Source organism: Euprymna scolopes, chromosome 14 (genome assembly GCF_053919585.1).
Source record: "Euprymna scolopes isolate OS-2025 chromosome 14, ASM5391958v1, whole genome shotgun sequence".
Classification (NCBI taxonomy): Eukaryota; Metazoa; Mollusca; class Cephalopoda; order Sepiida; family Sepiolidae; genus Euprymna; species Euprymna scolopes.
In genome coordinates, this window is record NC_136495.1 from 96,122,823 (window position 1) to 96,132,822 (window position 10,000).

Sequence of the window (10,000 nt, forward strand, 5' to 3'; positions counted from 1 at the left end):
TTCTGTAAAGTTAAACTACTAGAAAATAAATAGATTTAAAAATACTTAAAAATACAAATAAAATAAGCCACATAAGTAAAAAAAAATAAATAACATTAGTCGCGTTGGTAACTTCAAGGCTAAAAGCCCGAACACTTTTAATAAAAAAAAGTTTGCCATATTGTATATTTTTGTCTGCTTAAATCGCATTTAAAAGTGTGGGAATTTTTTTTTTTAAGGTGGAGATTTTATTTACAAGAACACGTTACACTTTTTAATAATAATAAAAAGAAAACATTTGTAAACAAGCCTCTTAAAAAAAAAATAAGCAAAAACGCGCAAACACCGCGTTTGGAACTGCAAAAACTACAGTTCCAATTTGGCTCATAGTGGCCGTTCTAGATCGAACTTCACTAAGAATGTGTAACTGTGAATTTCGCAGCTCCAAACAAAGTTTTGCTTTTATGCTTATATGAGTATGGGGACAATTATCGACATCAATCTTCAGGATTATATATATATATTTATATAATTAATATGATATATTACCACATATAAAGAAAAAAAATATAAAGGTATTCTTTTTAACGTGTATTGATAATAATGAGTAGAAATTACTTGGGGTTGCTGCAGTTCTATAGCTCAAGCCACCATGAGCCACCACTGCCGGGTTATCTAAAAATTAAGAAAAACAAAATAGTTTCATTTATTTGTTTATTAGAACAAAACAAGTTTCATTTATTTGTTTATTAGAACAAACAATCAGATGAAACACACATGTTAGATTAACATTTATATTTATGTAAATATGAACATAAATATAAATGTTAATCTAACAAGTGTTTCATCTGATTGTTTGTTCTAATAAACAAATAAATGAAACATTTTATTAAATTTGGTCAAACTAAAGCATGAATAAAGCATACATGCTTTATTCATGCTTTTTTTTATATTTATGTAAATATGAACATTCTTTTCAATTTATATTTATGTAAATATGAACAGCTTTATTTATTGGTAATTGTATGTATTTTTGAGATGAGGTGTTTTCATTGATTGAGATTTTCGGACTGACTTCCTCATCTTGGTTGTTATTGTCACAACGTTTCGGCCGTTTTGCCCTCCGGTCTTTGTCAGGTGTTTTGTATCATTTGTTAGGAGTCTCAAACCTTTATTATTATTATTATTACGGGGGTACCGTGTTCGGACTCCAGCTAGGATTTGGGACATAGTTGCTGATTCTCTGTTTTGAATGTTACTTTTTCACTGCCTTCGTTCAGGATTGAACTCAGCACCTTTGGGTAACTGTAAACTTTGATACAACGTCTAGGACCACTCGGCCATATGTCACTAGGACAATTCTTAGTTGGTTTTTGTTAATCTTAAACCTATGTTGTTATTCAAGGTTTTCTCTCTCTATCAGAGGTGTCCAAATTGCATTCAGCTCTATGCTTGGTTTGCTCAGGAGGTTGTTATGTCCGAGCATGTGAGCTGTTTCTAAGTTTTCTCACTTTTCAGTTTATTATTTTTACTTCATCCCATAGGGGGTGATGGTCCTCCCTCTCCATCCAAACATGGTTGGCTATACCCGATTTTTCCGTCTCCCCTTTAGTTACCGCTTTTCGGTGTTCTTCCACCCTTACTTTAAGGGGGCGGCATGTTTCACCCTTGTAAACCTTTCTGCAACTGCATGGGATGAAGTATATGCAGTTTTTGGTCATGTTCTCCTCCATGCGAGGCTTCACTCATACCAGGTGTCGTCTGAGTGTTGAATGTTGTAAGGGGCACATATTTTCTGAATCTTTTCGAAGATGCCTCGTATGTATGGTAGGCAGACCGTTGGAGGTTCTTGGGTTTCATTCTCCTCTCTTATACTATTAACACATCTGGTGGATAGTATGCTATCAGGGTAGTTGTTACGACGGAGGGTATTCTTCAACCTGACCATTTCTTGGTGGTATGTAATGGTGTCACTACTTGATGTTGTAAGCAGTGTGCGATTCCATGTTTGATACTGTATAGGTGATGGGAGTTGAAGTTTAGGTATTGTCTGGTGAAGGTAGGCTTGCAGTATATGGATGTCTTAAACCCATGCTCTGTGCGTGATATGAGTATATCAAGGAAGGCCAGTTGGTTATCTTTTTCTTTCTCCATTGTGAACTGTATCGATGGTCTTATTGAGTTCACATGGTCTAGGAGAGCCTGGATGTCTTCCTGATGGGGCCAGAGTATGAAGGTGTCATCAACGTATCTTAGCCACTTGGTGGGCTTTAAGGGAGCTGAACCTAAGGCCATGTCTTCTAAGTATTCTATGTATATGTTCGCCATCACTGGTGATAATGGCGAGCCCATAGCTAGTCCATCCGCTTGTCGATATAGGTCAGTACCCATTCTGTAGTAGGTTGTTTCTATGCAGAATGTCAGCATTTCCATTAAGTTTGGCAATGGTACACATGTACGCTCTTCTATGGAGAGGTCCGCGGATAGTTTGTCTTGAATTACTGCTAGTGCCTCATTAGTTGAGACTTTAGTGAACAGGCTAACCACATCTAGGCTTACCATTTGGTTTGTACTGATGGGTGCTCCCTTGATAAATTCCGTGAAGTGGGCAGAATTCTTTACATGTGTTGCTGACTTGCCTGCTAATCGGTTTATTATATGAACATGCTTTATTTATGTATTACATTTATATTTATATAAATATGAACATGCTTTATTTATGTATTACATTTATATTTATATAAATATGAATATGCTTTATTTATGTATTACATTTATATTTATATAAATATGAATATGCTTTATTTATATTTTAAATTTATATTAATGTAAAAATAAACATTTTTTATTTATGCTTTACATATCTATTTATGTAAATATGAACATGCTTTATGTTTAAAATTTATATTTATGTAAATAGGAACATGCATTATTTATTTTTTACATTTATATTTATATTAATATGAACGTGCTTTATTTATTTTTTAAATTTATATTAATGTAAATATAAACATGCTTTATTTATGTTTTGCATTCATATTTATGTAAATATTATCATGCTTTATTTACGTTTTCAATTTATATTTATATAAATATGAACATGCTTTATTTATATTTTCAATTTATATTTAAGTAAATATGAACATACTTTATTTATCTTTTAAATTCATATTTATGTAAATATGAACATGCTTTCAATATGAACATGCTGCTAAAATGTTATCCTCTAAATATATATTTTAAAACAGTAATTTTCTTTTTTTTAAAGTTTCAGGTAAATTAAAAATGAATCAGCTTAATGGAAATATCAGATCAAATATTATCTCTGTGAATATGCATGTTATAAATAAGTGTATGGTTGGAAGGGAAAAATACAATTGGCACATCAGTTAATGATGCTTCTATGTAGATGGACTTCTATGAACCGAGGCAGTTTGGATTCTGCTTAGACGTTTTTATAATCCTGAGAGGGTTTCTGGTCAACTTGGGGTAAATTCGGTAAATTTTGGGTGGGGATCTCTACAGTGCTGGTCAAAAAGAAAAATTATTTTTATTTTTTTTATTATAACTCGCGTGCAGAATCCATGCTGAAATGACATTTCTAGTCATTTGGGAGTCAACCTTTGTCCCATCAACATCCAGTTCCACTTCTTTTATGAATGTTGTTTCTACCTGTAAATTTTCTTTTATAACATGCATATCAAATTCATGTTTGCTGTATTATATATATATATATATATGCAAATTAAGATGACATAATAAACTACATGTAAACCATTAAGATGAAATGGTAAACCATATATAAACCAGGTGACTATGTGTATCAGAAATTTAGTCTGGTTATTGGGTCCAGCCATAATAAAATATCAGCCAGAAAATGTGACACTTTGTCATGTCAACATCTCAGCTAGAATTGTTCATATTAGGCATAATTATACAAAAATAACATAAAAGTGCAAAAAAGAAAAAAATCCCAATTATGCAACAATATTACGAGAACAACAGCAAAAAAAAAACATGGAAGAAAAAGTTTGAAAAATTCTGGATCAAAATAAGATTTAAAAAAACTTACATTGCTCTTCATCTACAAAATATGTTAACCAGTCTTTTCTCAATGCATACTTGATACTTTTAAGGGATTCAAGAGAAGCTGTAAAAATAATTTTACCGTAAAAACATTAAATTATTATTCATGTCTATTAGCAATGGCTAAATTTATTAACAAGAAAAATACTATGCTCACTCAAAAATCAGACACACCAAAACATTGAAATTTTTCAATGATTGGAACTTATTTAAAACTATCAAAAACAGCAGTTAATCAAGCTATAGTGTTCTTTACAGAACAAAAACACATTTTTCATCTCACATTTTTAATAATTTGGAGAGAAACTACAAAATGTTGGTTGATATATTGTAATGTTGAGCAAAGTTACTGTGTGGGAACATATGAGTCATATTTTATTAAGAAAAAGCAACAAAAAGTTTATTTTATATGGCTTTTTCGATATTCAAAGTCATGTTATTTGTTTTGTGTATGCATAAAAGTGACAACTGGTTATATAATGAAATGAATAAACAAAAAAGCAGAACTCATTCATTAGTCAAATAAAGTAATTGTATTACTGAGTAATTTGAAATGATTATTTTGTGCTTTTCAGTGTGTGGTGTATATATATATATATATATATATATATATATATATAAATTAAATTGTAATTCAATGAATATAAAAAAACTCTCATTGAAATTAAGTAGTTGAGTTTCATATAAAAGAATTTTTATTATTCTAAGCAAGACAAAGAATGCTTTAGAAAATTAATCTCCTTAACCTATAGGGTTTCGATGTCTACCATCTCATCAGAGGAGAGAAAATATTAGCAAATAGTTATAAAGGTATGCACCCTATTTGCTAAAGTCAGTGAGACATGGAAAGTCAAAGTGAAAATAATACATTTATCAGAAGTCCTGTAGCAGGAGGATTTGTAGAAAAAGGATATGAATGTTTTTTTAGATCCAGCTTGCTTGGTAAAATCCATGTTATATGTTCCCTACATCCGATTGGTAATAATGTCCAAGTTATACATTGGGTAATCCGCATAGCTGTGTATATATCCATAACAACTGATTGTTAAATAAAAACTTTTCTGAAGTATATACACAGCTATACGGATTACCCAATGTATAACTTGGACATTATTACCAATCGAATGTAGGGAACGTATATATATATATATATATATATATATATATATATATATATATATGATGAAAATAATGGAAATAGTATTCTTTAGTGTTTTTTATGTAATTTATTGATTGAGATTATGTGTTAATTATTACAGGGGGTGTTTGAATGGTGTGAGAAAGTTAACCTGTGTCTACAGTTAAATAATGTTCTTTTAATAAAAGTTTACTTATTAATGGCGCTATGTTATAGAAACCTCCACGTTGTTTAATAGTGCTTGAAATTGCGATAAGCGCAGATTCAAGAAGTCTCCGGCGCAGTTTATTTGAAATAAATTTAACTACTTTTGCTTATACATTCAAATATTACCACCGACGCAATTTTGAAGAATTACAAACATGAAGATACGGATTTTCAAAAAGGTTTCATATAGGGTGTTATTTCTGTTGCAGTTACTCATTCATATGAAACTGTACTTCCTAAGATACATAGATGCTTTGAAACACCTAGCGAATAACAAGAACTTGATTATATCACCAGCTGATAAAGGTGGTGGTATAGTATTAATGGAAAAAGATGAATACCTGGAAAAAGTTTCCACATTGTTGGCAGACAATAACACTTACACCAAAACTGATTTAAAGACAGTAAATCGAAGTGTTGACAATTTCAACCAATCTTATAAAAAACTTATAAAAAACAATAAAACTTGGATGTCATACATTGAATACCACCCCAATGTTCCATCACTATATGGCCTCCCCAAAACTCACAAACCAAACATCCCTATGCACCCTATAATATCCGGCATCGGTAGTGCCACACACAAAATTGCACGTGCTATATCCAACGTTTTGACTCCACTACTGGGCACTATCAGCACCTCCCACATAAAGAACTCCGGAGATTTACTGAACAAAATAAAAAACATTAACGTACAAAACAAAACTATACACAGCTTAGATATAACATCATTATATACTAATGTCCCCATTAAAAAATGGTTGAATTTACTCCTTAAACATTTTAAAAAATCTAACATTAGCTTACCTTTTCCTCCCGACACTCTTATAAAAATCATTAGACTTATAACTAACATGACTTATTTTCACTTCAATAACAATTTCTATAAACAAAATTTTGGTCTTCCTATGGGTAACCCTCTTAGTGGAGTATTAGCTTGCCTTTTCTTAGAATTCCTAGAATCTGGTCCTTTCAAATTCAGATTACCTCCAAACACAGAGTATTTCAGATACATTGACTTTCTGAAAATACCCGCATAAATATCATTAGAGACAAATTAAACTCAGTCGAACCTTCCATAAAGTTTACCTATGAAACAGAAAACAATAACTCATTACCTTTTCTTGACATACTTATAATAAAATACAATAATAAACTATCCTTCAAAGTTCACCGCAAAACTACACACAAAAACGATTACATACATTTCTATTCACACCATAATAATAAAATAAAAACAGGGATGATAATTGGTTTCTTCTTACGCGCTTTCAGAATTTGCAGTCCTGAATATCTGGACAAAGAATTCAAATACCTCACAAACATTTTGAAAACCTTGCAATATCCGACATATTTCATATTGAATGCTAAGAGAAAAGCCACACAAATATTTTCCAAAATAAATAATAATAAAAAATCATACACACCAGACCTTTCTCTCATAAACAGACATCTTCTTTCACCTACACACACCAATAATACAATAATCTGTAACACACTAAACAAACTAAAAATTCCTATCGTACAAACCACATCACTAACCATAAGACATATATTAAAAACTACGAAACATCTCTATAATAAACCAGTTTCCAATGGAGGTATATACACTATTCCTTGACATAATTGCCATCATAAATACGTTGGTGAAACTCAGCATAAATTGGAAAAAAGGCTCAATGAACATAAAAGAGATATAAAAAATAGCAATTCGCTTAGTGCATTATTCTCTCATTCATTGCAAAATAACCACACCTTTGACTTTAAACAAGCAAAAGTAGTTAAATTTATTTCAAATAAACTGCGCCAGAGACTTCTTGAATCTGCGCTTATTGCAATTTCAAGCACTATTAAACAACGTGGAGGTTTCTATAACATAGCGCCATTAATAAGTAAACTTTTATTAAAAGAACATTATTTAACTGTAGACACAGGTTAACTTTCTCACACCATTCAAACACCCTCTGTAATAATTAACACATAATTTCAATCAATAAATTACATAAAAAACACTCATTTCATTTCTGTTGCAAACTTATATTTGAATTTCAACAGATATATCTTTTTCCCAACAAGAATATTAACTTGCGTTCATAGTTTTAAAATTACATTAATGACTATATGACGTCACTAAAATTTCCTTCTCTTTAACAGCACCAGCCCTCCCCCTCCTTTTTGAATTTCCAACGACTTTTTTACGTTTCTCTGAAATAGAACTGCGTCACACTGTGCACGTGAAACATTTTCAAATATTTTGTACTGGTATTTTTTGTTTCTTAATCTCATTCATCCAGAGGAAGTCTCGAAATAAAGACGAAACGTTGATGAACACATAATACGGTTTGTTCCTTTTTATTTTCTCTCTCTCTCTCTCTCTTTCTCTCTCTCTCTCTATATATATATATATATATATATATACATATATGTATATATATATGATATATATATATATATATATATATTTTGTTATTGTTGTTTGTTTTTTTTGGGTTTTTTTCAAGTGATACATACGGTTAATATTGGCTCCGCCTCGGAGCTCATTTTTTTATTTACTTAGAAAGTCGCCCTTTTTTTTAATTTGTTTGGACGTATATAAAATTTTTATTTATTTATTATTTTTAAAACAGTAATCTACGTACACACGTGTTTCGAGGTCATTATCTCTCGTCAGCGTAGTTCAACTGTTTCTAGGGATCCAACCTCAGATTATATATATAGATATGATATATATATGATATATATATATATATGATATATATATATGATATATATATATGATATATATCTATATATATATATATGATATATATATCTATATATATGATATACATATGATATATATATCTATATATATATCTATATATATGATATATATATATATATGATATATATATATGATATATATATATATGATATATATATGATATATAATACATAATATATATGTATATAATATATATATATATAATATATATATATAATATATACAGTGATGATCATATTTATTGGCACGGTAAAATAAAAGTTAAATTTTGTCTAATAAATTCTAAAAAAGGGATTAAATTAAAGAAAATAACAAAGTATATTATGTATTTTTAACTGGCCTTTCCGATGCAGCAATCAGATTTTAGAAAAAATAAATAACAAAGGAACAACAAACATAATTGCAAAAAACCCTTGTTCAAAATTATTGGCACGATTTATTTAATAATCAATTGTATAGCCTTTGGCTTTGATTACCTTCCTCAGTCGCTTTTCATAGTTTACAACCAAGTTGTTGCCCTCTTCAGTAGTAATTTTAGCCCACTCTTCCTGACAATAATCCTCCAATTGAATAAGATTCTTAGGCTTCCTTTGCATTACCCTCAATTTTAATGTTCTCCATAAATTTTCAATTGGATTAAGGTCTGGGCTTTGTGATGGCCACTCCAAAACATTAATATGATTGTCCTCAAGCCATTTCTTAGTCAGTTTAGCCGAATGCTTTGGGTCATTATCTTGCATGAACCACCAACGACGACCAAGTGAGAGCTCTTTAGCAGAGTCTTTCAGGTTTTCATCCAATATTTTAACATAATCTTCCTTTTTTATGCTACCTGTGACCTTAACAAGTCGCCCTGGTCCAGAGGCAGCAAAGGATCCCCAAAACATCAAACTGCCTCCACCGTGCTTCACTGTGGGTATGGTGTTCTTAGGCAGGAAAGCTTCGCCAGATTTTCTGTAAATATAAGACACTTTATTATGGCCAAATAACTCTATTTTCGTTTCGTCAGTCCATAGAACACGTTTCCAGAATGCAACATCTTTATCAATATGACGTTTTGCAAAGGCTAGCCTTGCTTTCAGGTGCATAGGCTTCAATAAGGGAGTCTTTCTCGGACGACATGCTTTTAAACCAGCTCTCTTCAAAACTCTACCAACTGTATGTCGAGATACATTCACTCCAGAGGTACTCTGTTCATCAACAATCTCCCCAACAGAGATCCTTGGGTTTTGTTTTACTTGTCGAACAATTTTCCGTTCATCTCTTGGGGAAAGAATCCTTTTTCTCCCTCTACCCTCTAAACTCATAACGTGGCCTTGCGATTTGAACTTGTTTATTATGGCTCTAACAGTGGATTTGGGAAGGTTTAGCTTCTTTGAAATCTTATCATAGCCCTCCCCATTGGTATGGCATGCTACAACAAGCTTCCTGACGTCTTCGCTGTGTTCCTTAGTTTTAACCATGGCGATTGAAAATTATAATTTAGTCACTTATAATAGTTTAAATAAATCGCTATCTAAAAATTATCTGAAAAAAATTATTCACTGAATTAGCGTTAAACAAGCATAATATGGCTATAAAAAAGTTCAGAAAGCACGTAAACCGGAAATTGATTGATATTATACTGATACTAAAAGAAAAACAAAGCCGTGCCAATAATTTTGAACAAGGGTTTTTTGCAATTATGTTTGTTGTTCCTTTGTTATTTATTTTTTCTAAAATCCGATTGCTGCATCGGAAAGGCCAGTTAAAAATACATAATATACTTTGTTATTTTCTTTAATTTAATCCCTTTTTTAGAATTTATTAGACAAAATTTAACTTTT

The 10,000-nt window shown here is 30.9% G+C and overlaps 1 protein-coding gene across 9 annotated transcripts in view; it reads right to left on the bottom strand.

Annotated features, from left to right (window-relative positions):
• Positions 1-10,000, bottom strand: part of LOC145293177 (interferon-induced GTP-binding protein Mx1-like) — a 200,974-nt gene that overhangs the window by 34,368 nt on the left and 156,606 nt on the right. For 4 of the 9 annotated variants that reach the window (XM_080139650.1, XM_080139647.1, XM_080139653.1 and 1 more), the window contains 2 exons: positions 4,052-4,129; positions 598-654 (listed from right to left, as the gene is read on the bottom strand). In XM_080139650.1, the coding sequence (XP_079995776.1) occupies positions 598-654; positions 4,052-4,129 (135 nt within the window). Of the gene's footprint in view, positions 1-528; positions 655-4,051; positions 4,130-10,000 lie in introns of all 9 variants that reach the window. The other 5 variants (XM_080139648.1, XM_080139646.1, XM_080139652.1 and 2 more) reach the window with 2 other exon arrangements.